This window comes from Ictidomys tridecemlineatus, chromosome 5 (genome assembly GCF_052094955.1).
Source record: "Ictidomys tridecemlineatus isolate mIctTri1 chromosome 5, mIctTri1.hap1, whole genome shotgun sequence".
NCBI classification, from domain to species: Eukaryota; Metazoa; Chordata; class Mammalia; order Rodentia; family Sciuridae; genus Ictidomys; species Ictidomys tridecemlineatus.
Genome location: NC_135481.1, coordinates 47,859,360 through 47,875,628, shown reverse-complemented (window position 1 = coordinate 47,875,628; position 16,269 = coordinate 47,859,360). Strand labels below are relative to the sequence as shown.

The following is a 16,269-nucleotide window of genomic DNA, read 5'->3' as shown; positions in this document are numbered from 1 at the left end:
TGTAGAATCCCTTCCTCATCTTTTTATACATACAAGTTAACAAAGGTTAGAGTCATGACCTTATTTATTTACAAGCACAGGATGAGTCCCTAACCTCCCCCAAGAGCAACCCTACCCAGCCCAGTTAAACACTGCAACTGGGGAGGCAAGGAAGGTTGTAAGGAGGAATTTCGGGAAATAACAGGACTGGGGGAACATACCCCACATTAAATAGTTATATACACATCAGTTCCTGTGGTTCTGTACAGAGCAGCGGCTGACCCCACCCCCACAGGACACGGAATGTGGGGAGAGAAGACTTGAGGGTACTCAGGCCAGAGTCAGCCCTGGTGAAGTGCAATAGCAGCAGCAAAGTCCTAATGGTGCACAAGAGGGAGGGGAACCCCCCAGGGCTACCCACCCCCACCCTGCCCTGGAATGTGTAAGGGACAGGAATGGCTCTCAGGGAGCGCATAGGAAGGACAAGGCTAGACCCATCTTCTGGACCCAGGATTAGGGGCAATATTTTGCCTACTTCACCCTATACACAGCAACCCTTGGAGGAAAGCAGATGGCCAGCAGTGGTCTTATCCACCCCTCCAAACCTAAGTGAGGGCCTGGTTCCTTCCTACCTCTCCCCAGGGAAAAGGAAGGCAGCTGCTTGGCTTCCTTACTTGAAGCCCAGGGAACCTTTTACCCCAGCTCCCTTTGTAGTGTCACTGTCCCCACCAGGGAGGGGCCAGACACAGTCTGTGGATCATCAAGGGGCTCAGGAGAAGTTCTGGACAGGGTGGCTGACCTTCATACAGGCCCAATATAGGGCCCGGCCCAAACACAGCACAGCCAACAAGATGACAAAAGCCCAGGCTGCATAGATACCTCCATATCTCCGTGCGTGCTTCCATGTACCAAACTGATGAAGAGGAGGAAAAAGAAAGATGAGGTTGCTGTTGAGGCCCTGCCACTTCCTAAAAGCCCTGGGAACAGTAAGAATTCAAGCTTTATGTGTAACTACCTTTAGGGACCTTCCTCCAAAAGGCTAGGTTGTTTAACTCCCATCCCCTAGGCAGGAAAATACTCATAATCATCCCAGCCATCTGTTAGTACTTCTTGTGTATAACAATGAAGATAGGCTTCCAAATAGTAACTCAAAACTCCCTCTCCATTGTCCTAACTCCTACACAGAAGACAGCTACTTTTCACTTAAGACTTATCGGTTACCTTCAACTTTGGCCCACTTATACCTTAAAACAATCTCCCTTGCCCCCAGTTTCTTTCATCTTTTTCTAGGATACCAATTTCCCAAAGCTTAGCCCATGATGAGACTGAAGAATGAAAAGGATTGGGTCAAGGTTACTCACAGCAAGGCCAGTGGCAGTGACTGCCAAGAGCAAGCCAAGCAAAAAGCAGCAGATACATCTTTTTCTCGGATATCTGCGCCCAATAGAAGATCTGCAGGGAGGCAAACGAATAGATACAATAGCCTTGTTGTTTTAACTCTATACATCACCCAATTACAAGCTCAATCACTAATCACTTACACTTTCCTGCAGTGAGGACAACGTGCCAAGGTTCGATCAGTGAATTCTGTCCACTATGGAGAAAGAAAAATTAATTATAGAAAATTAATTATAGAAAGAAACTTGAGGCAGAAGGAGGCTGGAAAATGGTGTCCCCCAGGACATACCTTTTCAGGATTCATAGTCATTACTCAAGCTTTTCCCCCCAGGCCTTCCCAATATCATTCCTTACCAGAAATGTATTCTTGCAATGTCCACAGATGACTCTGACACCCATTGGCTGTGGATCTGGACTTGAAGGTCCTGGGTGAACAGGCCCCAAGTTGATGATTCTTTTGCTTTATGGGAGAAAAAAAGACTGTGATTAAAAATTTTAATCCTAAGAATCCCCACACCGTTCCTCCTTTGCATTTCCCAGTCTCTATCAAGTTCTACTTCTCTGTACAAATCCTTCAACCCTTCCCCAGAGAATCCTGAGGAATAGCACTATTTAAACTTTAGGTCTCTAATGCCCTTTTAACCTCAAAAATATTCACCCAGCCCCCAACACTCCATTCTCCTAAAGAACACCATTTCCCTTTTTTTTTTTTTAGTTGCAGATGGACACAATACCTTTTTTCCCCCTATTTATTTATTTTATGTGGTGCTGAGGATTGAACCCAATGCTACCCATGTGCTAGGCAAGCACTCAACCACTGAGCTACAACTCCAGCTGCCAAGAACACCACTTCATCTCAAATCTTTTTATTGAAAAAAGAGGAAGCTGGCTATAATATTCCTTTGGCACAATGCTCTATAGCCCTTTCTCCTTCTAAACAAACATGAAGCTCTCTCACTTCTCTGTTCTTATAAACATTCATCCTTTTTTGGCTTTCCAATGTTCCCTATTTATGCCCTATTTTCCTTCCTTGTGCCTCTTACCAGTAGGGACGTGGGCAGGCAATCCGCTGGGAAGTCACTTTGCAGATAAGGAGACAGTTACAGGGGCATCGAACATATTTTTTCCCTGGGGGTGCATTCTTGATAGGCTAGAGAATAATGGGAACATCAGCAAGCAACCCAATCCCTTCCATTTCTCTGCAAAAACACTTTTTGATAAGAGATCAGACTGATAAGGTTCTACCCAGGAAGGAGACACACATATCATGACATTTGCAAATAAGAACTACACTTAAGTATTCAGGATAGGTGTGAGGATGAAGTACGTGAACATTAGGTTTGGTGAGTGGCTTCTGGGGAAATTGCTAAGTGATACTCGCGGAACTGAAACTAGGTTTTATGAAGATCCCTTGGCCAAAAAAACTGACTGAGATCAGAAAAAGGATCCAGAAAGCAGGGCCCATTTTATAGATTTGTATAACTCACGGTGGCTTCATTGCAGACACCACATTTGACTACATGCTGATGCATCTTGCCTTCCACGTTGATGAGAGACTGGCAGACTCGGCAGGTGATCATGGGGGCACTCCCACTGTCCGGGCTGGTCAGGGGTGAGTAGGGGGGCGGATCCTCCCCAGGCAACACGGCTGGATGCCCCTCAGGAAACGGGGGAAATGCTGAAGAGGAACCAGATAAAAAGAGGTGCTGGGTTTGCTTGCAGACATGCCCCACTGATGCTCCACGGGGGTAGGGAACTTTTTCTGATCTTCAACTCTTGTGACCAAACTCGGAGGACTCCTCATAATCGCCGCTTCCATCGTCTTCCTCAAAACCCAACTCCGTTCCCAGGCTCTGTCGAGATTGCAGAGGAAAGGAAGCCTCGCCCCGTTACAGGTGCAACAGTCCCGCACCTGGCGCTTGGGTCCCGCCTCTGCCCTCGGCCCCGCCCCTCCAAGTACCCTGGGGAACACCTCGGACCCGCCCCGGCTTACCCTGGGGCGGGGCATGTTTACCGGCTCCATACGGAGGTGCTGAGGGGGTCAGGCCTCCCCCGGGCCCAGCACCACTTCCGCCCGGCCCCACTAAACCGTTGCCCCCGGCGCCGCCGTCAATGGGCTCGGACAGCAGTGGGGAACGCTCTCCATCTGCCGCCATGGCCGCCACCGCCGCCTCCTGCCTGGATCAGTGATCCAGCTCCCTTCGTCGCCGCCGCCGCCGCCGCTGCTACCGGGTCCCCAGGGCGCCTGCGCGCCGCGCGCCCAGCTCACCCTGCAGCCAGTGGCCTGTCCCGCCCCGGTCTGTCCCGCAGCACGTGATAGGCTGTCCCCGCCCCCGCCATGCTATCATTCGTGGAGGTAAACCAATTCCCGGTCAGTGAAAGCAGCTCTCCTTTTCCACTGGGGAGAGTCGTGCCAACGTCACTGTCACATGACCTGCCGGGAGCGGCTGAGTTTGCAAAAATTGCACGTGACTGGAGGTTCTGCCAGCCATTGGAAGCGTGGCCCATCGCGCTACCTCCAGACCAGGAGGTGGGGCAGGGTTGCTTCTGTTCACTGCTCACGTGTTTCAGGAAACACCCACCCTCGGTTACGCGCCCCGTCTGCTTCTCATTGGTGCAAAGACTTCACCAAAGACTTTTCTTCACGTTATAATTAGCCTCTCATTGGCTGGTGGTTTCCTTTCCCTTGTCTTGTGATCCTTGAGGCACAACTTTATTGGCCCAAACTTAGCGCCAGAACATTTGAGGCGTGGCTTAAGCATTTTAAGAGGAGGAGCAGTAAAAGTGCCAGAAGCTTGTTTTTTTCTGAGCAGCGGATAGAAGGCGGGTAGATACTGGAGACAAAGTTAACTACTGCTCAAACAAACAACAACGAAGCCTTTTTAAAAAACAAGGAAAAAGGTGCAGTGGCCGAGGACTGTAATCCCAGCTACTGCAGAAACTGATGCAGGAGGATCGCAAATTAAAGGTCAGCCTGGACAATTTAGCAAGACCCTGTCTCAAAATAAAAAGAACTAGGGGTGTAGCTCAGTAATAAAGTGCTCACCTAGCACACGAGAGCTCAATCTGCAGTACCTGCCCCCCCCCAAAAAAAAAAAGAAGAAGAAAAAGAAAAGGTGTTGGGGTAACAATACAGTAAGAAAATAATTTTAAAATTAAAGGTCATCACGCAGTCCTTTCTTGCTGGAGTCACTTCTAGGACAAAACAGGAGACTGGATTCTTCAGGAAGCTGTCCTGCAGGATCTACCAACTCCTCTCTCTAATGGAATTATGAGGTGGGGAACTGGTTATGTAGTTCAGTGGTAGAGCAATTGTGTAGAATGTGCCAAAGCCCTGCGTTCGATTCCTAGCACTGGGAAAAACAAAAACAGATCATCTTTTTATAAGTGCTTCTATACTGAAATAAGAGCTCATCATTTTGCTCAATTTTTTTTATTTTGTGGTGCCAGGAATTGAACCCAGGAGCACTTAACTGCTGAGCTACATCTCCAGCCCTTTTTATTTTTGAGACAGAGTCTTGAACTTATTATCCTCCTGTCTCAGTCTCCTGAATTGCTGGGATTGAAATTCCATTGAAAATCCACTACCATTCCTGGCCGTTTTTCTCAGTTTTATGACCAGCAGTCCTTGGGCATGTGCATAATTGAGCAGAGGGTGGAAGAGTGGTAAATACCAGAAACAAAATTAACCACTGCTCAAACAAACAAAGAACAACAAAAACCCTTTAAAATATCAAGGTAGTAGTTGGGTGCAGTGGCCGAGGACTGTAATCCCAGCTACTGCAGAGGCTGATGCAGGAGGATCGAAAATTAGATAGAGGCCAGCCTGGGCAATTTAGGGAGACCCTATCTCAAAATAAAAAGAACTAGGGGTGTAGCTCAGTAATAAAGTGGTCACCTAGCATGCGGGAGCTCAATCCGAAGTACCCGGAAAACAACGAAAAGAAATAAAGAAAAGAGGTAAAATTGTTGATTGTATTAACCAATCAAATACAAGGATATTTTAGTCACCATATTAGGCAGGCGTGACAGTCTTTAAACTTGTCTTAACTTTGCCCTTAGCTACGGGATTGCTAATGGAGGTTATTTTAATAAGTGTTGAAGATGACCTTGAACTTCAGATATTTGAACATACCTACATATCTACCCTCTCCTGTTCATCCAAATTCATTCATCTCAGCTTTCTCAGTAGAGAAGTTAAGACCACTCTGCTATTTAAGTACAGTTTTTTTTCATCCCACTTTACACAGAAGCTAGTATTCTTCCACCAGTTAGGTCCCAAGTAAAAGCCACACTGTAATCCCAGTTGCCGGAAAGGCTGAGGCAGGAGGATCTGGAGTCCACTGCTCAATCCAACACACACTTAAATAAGATGCAAAATGGAGAGGGATTGTAGCTTTGCAGGGAGGACAGGACAGTCTGCTGCTCTTTCTTCTGTTTTTGGCACACAGATTTTCAAGCATTCACTCTGGGTTTGGAGTAGGTTTCATTATTTGCACCCTAGTTGATATACAATCCCAAAACATGGCTTTTGTGATTCCCCCATCCTCACCAAAGTTATATTTCATGTTAATTTAAATCTGGTTCTGCAACATGTAGTGGCACCTATTTGTAATCCTAACAGCTCTGAGGCTGAGGCAGGAGGATTACAAATTCAAATATAGCCTCAACAATTTAGTGAGACCCTAAGCAACTTAGTGAGACCCTGTCCCAAAATAAAAAATGAAAAGTTCTGGGGATGTGACTCAGTGGTTAAGCACCCCTGGGGTCAATCCCTGGCATTAAAAAAAATGTGGACAGTGTGCAGGGGGTGTAGCTCAGTGGTAGAGTGCTTGCACAGCATATGCATGGCCCTGTATTCCATCCCCAGCGCTGGAAAAAGAAAAAAGAAGAAGAAGAAAAGAAAGAAGAGAGCATTGGATACCATATAAAGGATATTTATTTACTTATTTTTTGTTGTTTAGGCGCTGAAGGGAAGGTATGATGGAACAATGCTTGAATACACCATGTTTTAGATCACTTTTAATCCTAGACTAACCTCTGCCCATACAGGTGTCAGGTAAGGGAAAGTACAGTGGCTCTCTAAGTGCTCTTATGATGAAACTATCTTATAATAAATCCCTCTAGGTCTTCAGTTCCAAAACTCCCTAAGTTGCTGTTATGTATTCTATGAATGGACGAATCACCTATAACCCACAGTTCTAGGCAGAGCCCTTTAGATGAATCTAAATTTAGTGTTACCCTCACACATTATAGTCTGGTAGTGGTTAGAAGATACATGCCCAGAAAACAAGGTAATCTGTGTGAAAAGGGCCATAAAAGATGAAGAAGAAAATGTTTACAGCTTAGAGGAATACCTCTTCTGGTTCTTGGTTATCTACTACTATGTGATGAACATAGTGATGTATTTTTTTTCTTATGACTCCTTGATGTTGACTGAGTGGTTCTTTTATTAATCTCACTTGAACTCATTTACACACATGCAACCAGAAGGTGATCAGATACAACTCAATGGCCCAAGATGGCCTCACTTACATATATGGTATTTGTATGTGCATATACAAATAGGCTGGCTTCTTTATAGCAAGGTGGTCCTTCAGGTGACCGACCAAGAGGAATAAAGGAGAGGCTGCTGTCATCTTAGGCATAGGCTTCAGCACTGTCACAACCACATTCTAGGCTAGGGATCGTCGCAAATCATAAGGCCTGATTATATATAATATACTCGATGTATGATATGTCAAAATACATTCAACTGTCATGTATAACTTATATAATATATATTCAAGGTGTAGGATCTTGAATATAAGGAGTCACAAAAATATTATAGCTTTCTTTCTTTTTTCCTTCTCCTTTATTCCCTCTTTCTTCCTTCCATTTTTTCCTTGCAGCATTGGGAATAGCTCCTCTGTCATTGTGCATGCTACACAAGCACTCAAAGCTATACTCCCCCAGTCTCAGGGGCCATGTTATCAATCTACCACAACTGAGAAGAATCTTAGCAATCAAGTCAAATACAAATATTTGTTAAATATCTACTATTTGTGAAAGACACTCCTTGAGAAACTCACACTCAGGATACAGAGAGATAATATAAATGTTGATAGTATAAAATGTCAACACTGATATCTCTTATTACATTAAAAAGAATTGATGCTAGAAACTCATCATACAGTACATGCTTCATAACAAATCAATTAAACAATGTAATTCAAATTCAAGAAATTAAGAGATCACTTCTATCTAGTCAGATTAGTCAGGGAAAACTTTAAAAATATAAAAATTATTATATTATTATGCAGGAATAATTTAAGTTTTTAGTTCTGTCTTGAGTAGGCCAATAGGCAGAGAAATACAAAAAGCAATGTTATTTATAATTTGCTCATAGTTAGCTCTTTTATATCTGTATTAATTTGATTTCAGAACCCTTTGTGAAATGAACAGGAAAGCTAAGACTTTCTTCATTTTACAGATGTGTAAACCAAGACTCTGTAATCTAGTCAGTTAAACTAAGTGACAGATTAAAATGACTAAAAGTACAAGTCTTCTGGCTTTCATTTTTTCCCATCAGTTTTTAAATTTTTTATTTGTTCTTTTTAGTTACACATGATAGTAAAATGTATTTTGACATATCATACATCGAGTATAACTTCCCATTTTTGTGGTTGTATAGGATCTGGTGTTATACTGGACATATATTCATATATAAATATAGCAATGTTATGTACCATTTTATTCTATTCTCTTTCCCACATCTATTCTTGTTTCCTTTTCTGTGAAGAAGCTTTTTAGTTTGATACCATCTTAGTTATTGATTCTTGATTTTATTTCTTGCACTTTAGGAGTCTTGTTGAGGAATTTGGTTCCTAGGCCAACATGATGAAGATTTGGGCCTACTTTTTCTTCTAGTAGGCCCTATTATGTTCTAATGCCTATGTTCTTGATCCACTTTGAGTTGATTTTTGTGCAGAGTGAGAGATAGGGGTCTAATTTAATTTTGTTACATATGGATTTCCAGTTTTCCCAGCACCATTTGTTGAAGAGGCTATCTTTTCTTCAATGTATGTTTATGGCACCTTTGTCTAGTATGTGATAATTGTGTTTATGTGAGTTTGTCTCTGTGTCTTCTATTCTGTACCATTGGTCTTCACATCTCTTTTGGTGCCAATACCATGCTGTTTTTGTTACTATAGCTCTGTAGTATAATTTAATATCTGGTATTGTGACGTTTCCTGCTTCACTTTTCTCACTAAGGATTGCTTAGGCTATTGTAGACCTGTTTCTTTTCCAAATGAATTTTTCCCATCAGTTTTGAAAAGCTATTTACAAAAAGTGTTATTCAACTACTACTACTTGATATATATATCAAGCATTTCTTGACTAGATATTTCATACAAGAACTTGTCCTCTATGCATACAGCACTGTTAAAGAAAATTGCACCTGTAGCAATGGTTATAATCTGAGGTAACTTCTAATATGATCATTTTGTCCTTGAATCTTTCCCTTCTCACTTCCTTCTACTTTCAGTCCAGGGGACAAGTATACAGGCATAGGTGATGTTTAATGATGGCTGAAAAATATCATATTCAAAAGTCATTTACAGAGGACAAGATTTCCTATGAATTTAAGCACAAAATGTGTAAAATGTGCTAATTTTATTAACTACTTGGTCATATATTGGCAATCTCTTTAGTGTGTTGAGATTAGGTGTTACAAAATTGGGATTCATTTGTCCATAACATACATTATATACACAGTAAAACAAAATGCATAAAACTTACAGAAAAATGATGTCTGAAAATGTCCACATATCAGTGCAATAACATTAGTTTTGCAATTGCTTCCCTCTCACTTCTTCCACATCACTGAAGAAGGACAGATGATACTATACTGCTCACAGAGGTGGTTTAATAATTCCATTCCTAATCGACAATATTTCATATGAATTTTAGCAAAAAAGATATTTACAAAATGTATTTTACTACCTTTATATTTAATATACGTCAGGCACTTCTAAACATGTAGACAGACTGATGTTTCAAGTAAAAGACTCAATTTGTCCACTGTGTATACAACAGTCTTGAATAAACTGTGCACATGTCACAATAGTTCTACTGTGAAAATGTCTTCAAAATATGAGCATTCTGGCTGTTCACCAATCCAGTGGGCCATCATGCTCAAATTTTCAGAAGACAAAATTTCCTAGGAATTTTAATACAAAACATAAAACATTTGCTTACTCTATTTTTGTCATACACTGGCAACCTCTTTTAATATCTAGAAAGACTAGATGTAAATTAGGACCCATCTGTCCTTTATATACACTCTATACTGGAAAAAGAAAACAAAAGCATGAACACAAGGAACAATGGTTACTCTTGTTTCATTATAAGCACACTGGCACAGGTGCTCAGGAGAACCTCAGAGCATAATGTGCTACTCAACAGGGGGTTTGTCTATTCTGCCCACAAAACATTTCATAAGAATTTTTTTTTTTTTTTTGGTAGTGCTGGGGATTGAATCCAGGGCCCTGTGCATTGGAGGCAAGCACTCTACCAAGTGAGCTAAATCCCCAGCCCTCTTAACAATTTTAACAAAAAGAAATTTACAAAATGTGTTATATTTTACTATTTGTACTTTTAACATATAGCAGACACTTTAGAACATCTGTCAAGACTAGCTACTTCAAAAAATTACAAGCATTGTCAACTATATGTAAAGTAATGAGTAATGCACACACAAAACAATGGTTATACATGGCATCCTTTCCTTCCTTCTCAGTCTTCTGCTCCACGCCTAACCTGTGCACAAATGTGGATTAGTGTCCCTCCTTGTGTTGTTATTTCTTTTTCTTTTATATATATTATATATGTGTGTGTGTGTGTGTATTTAACTTGTAGATGAACACAATATATTTTATTTTTCTGTGGTGCTGCCGATCGAACCCAGTGCCTCATACATTCTAGGTGAGCACTCTACCACTGAGCCCCAACCCCAGCCCCTAACAACTCTATTTCAAAGTCACTTCCAGAAGTCATTTCTTTCTGATTTTTAAAAACAGATGTATATTTATAAGACACGTTATTTTCTAACTCTAGTTTATCATCCGTGGGCAACCTTTTTACATCTAGAATGTCTGGATGTAGCAAAACTTTTCTTTTAAAAGCTTAGGGGATAGCAGTTTTTTCATATCATACACACAGGCCTTCTACAAACGGCCAGTGACTCTATTTCTCTTTGGTAGGTCAAAGACCACTGCCCGGTGGTTGCTGAACGATACACTCACCGTGGCCCGGGCTTCCTCACCTCTAGGGCGTTAAGGCGAAGCCCCATGTCTAATGCATGGTGGAGCTCTGGGTCATCTGTTGCCTTCTGGGACCCCCGAGTGTCTTTGAGGCTGCCATTCCTCTCACCTAGCCAGGTCCTCAGCTGTGGCTTACCCTGGGCGGGACAGGACTGGGATGTGAGACCTGCCAGCCCACTATGTCTGGGCTTCTTCACAGCCTGAGCCAGGGGCCAGTGGGCAGCGGGGCTCAGGGCATCTGCAACTCCTGGAACAGGCTGGGCTTGTTGCTCAAGAGGTGGTCTAACAACTATTTCTTCACGTTGTCTCTGACGGAACTCCCTTCTGGCTTTGTTTGTTTGCAGTACTGGGGATTGAACCCAGGCGTTCTGTACCACAGAGCTATATCCCCAGCACTTTTTATTTATAGACAGGATTTTGCTAAATTGAGGCTGTCCTTGAATTTACCATCTTCTTGATTCAGTCTCCTCAGTAACTGGGAATGCAATTGAGTTCCACCATACCCCACCTGATTTATGGTTTAATGTTTCACACTCACATAATCTGTTAGCAGATTGGAAAGGATAGAAGCTGGTTGTGATGATGCACACCGCAGTCCCAGCCACTTAGAAGTGGAGACAAGAGGTTTGCTTGAGCCCAAAAGTCTGAGGTCTAGCTTGGGGAACACATGAAAACCCCGTCTCTAAGAAGAGAGTAAGAGGAGGCCTTATCTTCACATACAATCACATTGGGGTGGGATTCAGTATATACGTTTTTGGGAAAACACAATGTAGTTCATAACCAGAAGGCATAAAGAAACTGCCAGGTGTTGTGGCACTCACCAGAAATCCCAGCAACTTGGGTGGCTGACACAGGAGAAATCCAAGTTTGAGGCCAGCTCCAACAAATTAGCCAGGTCCTAAACAACTTAGTGAGAACCTTTTCTTAAAATAAAAAAAAGGACTGAGAATGTGGCTCTTTGGTTAAGTAGTCCTGTGTTCAATCCCCAGTACCCAGTACTAAAAAAAAAAAAAAAGAGAGAGAGAGAGAGAGAGAGAGAGAGAGAGAAAGAAAGAAACTAGGTTTATAAGCATTTTTTTTTTCTTCAGCCTTTCAACCAAGTAGTAACTAGTTTGCATGGAGAGTGGTTGGCTTCTGTGACCCAAAGTGTCCCAATTTGATTTCTCTTTTTCCATGTATTCCACATACCCTATTTCTTTTTTCTCTCCCCTAAGTTGGTAGTTTACCACCTGTGTGAAAACAACACAAACCTTTACTCCAGTTTCAGGGCAAAGAGGTTTCTGTTAATATGCAGAGTGAGCCAAAATGTGGAGGTTTGGATAGGGTGGGGTAGGGTGTGTTCTGGTTTAAGGGATTCATTTATGTTGAGTATACTGGGCTTGTTTTGTCTTACGGTCTAGAGAGAATGAGAGATCTCAGTTGAGGAAATTAAACAGGCTCCCACCTAAAGAATCCTAAGAGTCTTCCATAAAAATTCTTATAGCATTATAGAAGCCGAGCCTCCTCCTATAATCGTTGATGTGGGGAGTCACTTTCTAGAGACACTGCCCCATTCTCTAAGGCAATACCCAATGCCTTAGAACCTGTCCCTGCCACTTTTTCAGACTTTTTCTATCTTCTATTGTTAAGACTTCTTGATCTTGAGGGTGGAAAATGGGTATGTTACTCAATATGTGCTGGACACAGGATTCCCTCTGAAGATAAAAAGGATAAGAAGACTGAAGAAAGAATAATAAGCCCATCATAAACTATAATCACCCTATGATTGTTTAGTTCCTTACAATAGAAGCTCTAAAAGTACTTACATTTTACCATAAGAATAAAGAATAAAACACTTGTAGCTTTTGTATGTTGATACAGGGTAGCAGTGACTAAAACAGATAAAGGGAGTACTCTACATTAGAACTTTCTGAGGTGATAGATATGTTTCTATGCTAGGGAATGTGGTAGGCACTAGCTAGATATGGCCACTGAGCAGTTGAAATGGAGTTAGTATGATTAGAAAATTACAATTTTATTTTTATATAATCTTAATTTTATTAAATTTAAATCATTTAGTAGCTATTTAAGCTTAATAGCTTTTGTTAAGCAAAATTGCTATTCAAATAGTGTGGTATTCCATTTAGTGTTGATAGGCTTACTGTACCTCTAGTTTTATTTTTTAAATCCAATTTATGGTTAGGAGAACCTAGAAAGGTCAAATAGAAAAAGACAATGAGGAATAATAAGCATAGCCAACATTTACTGTTTTTTTTTTTTTTTCTTCAGCCTTTCAACCAAGTAGCAACTAGCTTGCATGGAGAGCATGGAAAGTGGGTTGAAAGACACGTGTCTGGCTTCTGTGACCCAAAGTGTCCCAATTTAATTTCTCTTTTTGCATGTATTCCACATATCCTATTTTTTTTCTCTCTCTTGTCATAATGCCAGGCACTTATCTAAACATTTAAAAGGTATTTTATGTGGTCCTTGCAAAAATAGTAAGTACTATTATTGTAAGTACTATTATTATTGCTATTTTACAGATGAGAAAACTGAGGCATAGTAGAACTTTTACTTGCCTCATCTACACCACATGAATTCAAGAATGAGGTGGCAATGGAGTCACTGGGGCCATGGTTTCCAAACTCTGTACCAAGGTGCAAACTTGTAGCGGCACTATAGGGTATCTTTATTTGTTTATTTTGTCAAAACCAGGATCTTGCTATGTTGTCTGAGCTGGTATCAAACTCCTGGGCTCAAGTGATCTTCCCACCTCAGCCTCTGGTCTGGAGTAGTTGGAACTATAGACCTACACACCACACCTACATACATGCATATGTGTGTAGGTCTGTATGTGAGAGAGAGAAAGAGAAAGCGGGTTGGGGGGGGGGAAGCAAGGTCTTGTAAATTATACAGGCTGTCCGTGAATTTACAATCCTCCTGCCTCCACCTCCTCAATTGCTGGGATTACAGGAGTGTACCACTGCACCAAGCTATTTGGTACTTCTTGCACACTGAATAATTATCTTGAGGTCATTCATAGTTTGAACATTAGATTGTGCTACATTGCTTTTTGTGATAAAATATATTAGTTTTAGGAGATCTTTCTGATAAAAAAGTTTGAGAAGTTGTACAGTACCCAGCAGGAGCACATATCCTGTTAGTAACTATTTATGGTTATTTTAGAAAAAAAAGAAAAATATATTTTCTTTCAAGTTGTACTGTTTTTCAAATGGCTACCAAACTGTTATGAATCAACTACTCAAAACCAAACCTAGAGGGAGAAAAAAGGCAAAGAAAGATATTAGGTGTTTCTTTTGATCTAGAAGTGCTATGAAAAAGTTGTTGAGATACTGAAGTGTGCTATGAACTGAGAAATTGGAAACTTTGGACTTAATTGTTGGAAACAGATCAAAATAGTCATAAAGTAGGAGTATGGACATTTGGTTTGAGATGGCTTAATGGGTAATAATAGATATTTAATAGGTAGTTCATGTATATGGCCATCCAGTGTTTATGTTCACGGTACAACAAATCCATAAATGTACAAAATACCCAAATCTGTACCCTTCAGTGGTTAAAAACCTCTGAGGAAAACAATAAGAGAAGTAAAGATGATTTGACAAGGACAGGGACAGGACAGGACTTCAGACAGGATTTAAGCAATCCAAAGCCTGAAGATGTGATCTAAGGCCTGCTAGGCCTCATAGGGCAAACTCTTCTCAGGGTCATGGGTTAATCCAGGATTAAAAAAAAAAAAATAGGGTCCAAATGATTATGTAGGTGTTTGGTTGCTGAACCTGAATCAGAGTAAAGTGTAGAAGTAGAGATGTAGCTCAGAGAGTATACATCTACTGTTTTTGAGACTCTGGGTTCCATCTCCAGCGTGGTGAAAGAAAGGAAAACAATAACAACAACAACAAACAAACAGAGTAAAGTGTGTTAAGGTCTGAAGATTATGTTACTCCGACCAAGATATTGTCTGGTAAACAATCTTTGCCTACCACATAAAGGTGCATTTTTTTTTTTCTTTTGCAGTTCTGGGATCAAACCCAGGTCCTCACAAATGCTAGACAAGTATTCTGCCATAGTGCTACACACTCAGCCCTTTTTTGTTTTATTGTGGGGCAGAGTCTCACTAAGTTGCTCAGGCTAGCCTCAAAATTGTGATCTTCCTGCTTCTTTCTCCTGAGTAGCTGGGATTATAGTTGTGCATCAATGTTTTGGTAATAACATTATATCTCTGTAGTAAGACGTAAATCAAACTGTTCCTCACAGAAAGTTGGAGAAACACTACAGAAAGTTGAACTTGTTCCTCAGTTTTCCTTTTGTAGATAAATATGGCAGATCATATTTTTGTGACTTTTTTAACTTTGATTTTTTGTGATAACTGGGTTCAATCACCGAGCTACATCCCTGCCAACACCCCCTGCTTTTTTTTTTTTAATTTATTTTTACTTTGAGACATAGTTTCTTTAAATTGTCCAGGCTGACCTCAAACTTTTGATCCTTCTACTTCAGTCTCTGGAGTAACTGAGATTACAGGTGTATTCAGGGCATTAGGCTTTGTGATTTTAATACACTTAATTTCTGGGTTGTGGTGTTGCACACCTATAATCCCAATGATTTGGGAGGCTGAGGAAGAAGGATTGCAAGTTTGAAGCAGCCTCAGTAATACAGAGAGGCCCTAAGCAATTTAGTGAAACCCTGTCTCAAAATTAAAAAAAAAAAAAAAAAAAAAAAAAAAGGTGGTGGTGATGGTGGTGGCTCTAAGGATATAGTTCAGTGATTAAGCCCTACTGGGTTTAATCCCCAGTACAAAAAAAATAAAAATAAATACACTTCCTTTAGGCAAGAGTTCATTAAAATTAATTGATTAGCTTTGAACTTCCTTAGGCATAATTATGTTCTAATCATATCTTCTATGTAAATTGGATTAGATTTGGGGAATTTAAAAAACTGTTCAGCAATCAAATATTGATAGATATTTCCTTGGACTGATTTTTTACTTATGACTGGTCTCCATTATCTTAAATAATGCTTTCAATATTCCACTGAGACACAGTATGATTTGAAAGAAAGTGTTTGCTTTTGAAGTGAGACAAATCATGCTGCTGTTATTATTGCTAAAATTACTAGATAGTAATAAAAATTACTAGGATAGTAACAATAGCACTAATAATGCAATAACAATAATTGCCAGGTACATTGGTGCGTGCCTGTAATCCCAGTGACTCAGGAGGGTCATAAATTGGGGCCCAGTTTAGACAACAAAGTGAGATTGTGTCTCAAATTTTACAATTTTATAAAAGGACTGAGCAGGGCCTGGGCTGGCAGCTCAGTGGTAGAGTGCTAGCATGCATGAGGCACCACATAAAACAAACTAATGTATCCACCTAAAACTAAAGATACATAAATAAATAAATATTAAAAAAAAAAAAAAAGACTGAGCAGGGCATGGTGATGCACACCTATAATCCCAGCAGTGGGAGGCTAAGGCAGGAAGACTGAAAGTACAAAGACAGGGCAGTGATTGTGGCTCATGGTACATCACTCACCTAGCACGTGCAAGGCCCTGGGTTTGATCCTCAGCACCACATAAAAATAA

The 16,269-nt window shown here is 40.9% G+C and overlaps 1 protein-coding gene across 4 annotated transcripts; it reads right to left on the bottom strand.

Annotated features, from left to right (window-relative positions):
• Positions 1–46: 46 nt before the first annotated feature.
• Pip4p1 (phosphatidylinositol-4,5-bisphosphate 4-phosphatase 1) lies at positions 47–3,673 on the bottom strand. 4 transcript variants are annotated; one of them, XM_005341406.5, is made up of 7 exons: positions 3,371–3,670; positions 2,865–3,055; positions 2,421–2,527; positions 1,732–1,837; positions 1,521–1,573; positions 1,341–1,431; positions 47–892 (listed from the first exon to the last, which is right to left on the bottom strand). In XM_005341406.5, exons 1-7 carry the CDS (start codon positions 3,531–3,533, stop codon positions 749–751), a joined length of 855 nt encoding a protein of 284 aa, XP_005341463.1. In that variant the 5' UTR covers positions 3,534–3,670; the 3' UTR covers positions 47–748. The 4 variants fall into 4 exon arrangements, with proteins under 4 accessions (XP_005341463.1, XP_005341464.1, XP_021576554.1 ...); XM_005341407.5 differs by having other exon boundaries at positions 3,392–3,670; XM_021720879.3 differs by lacking the exon at positions 1,732–1,837 and having other exon boundaries at positions 3,371–3,673.
• Between the last annotated feature and the right edge of the window lie 12,596 nt (positions 3,674–16,269).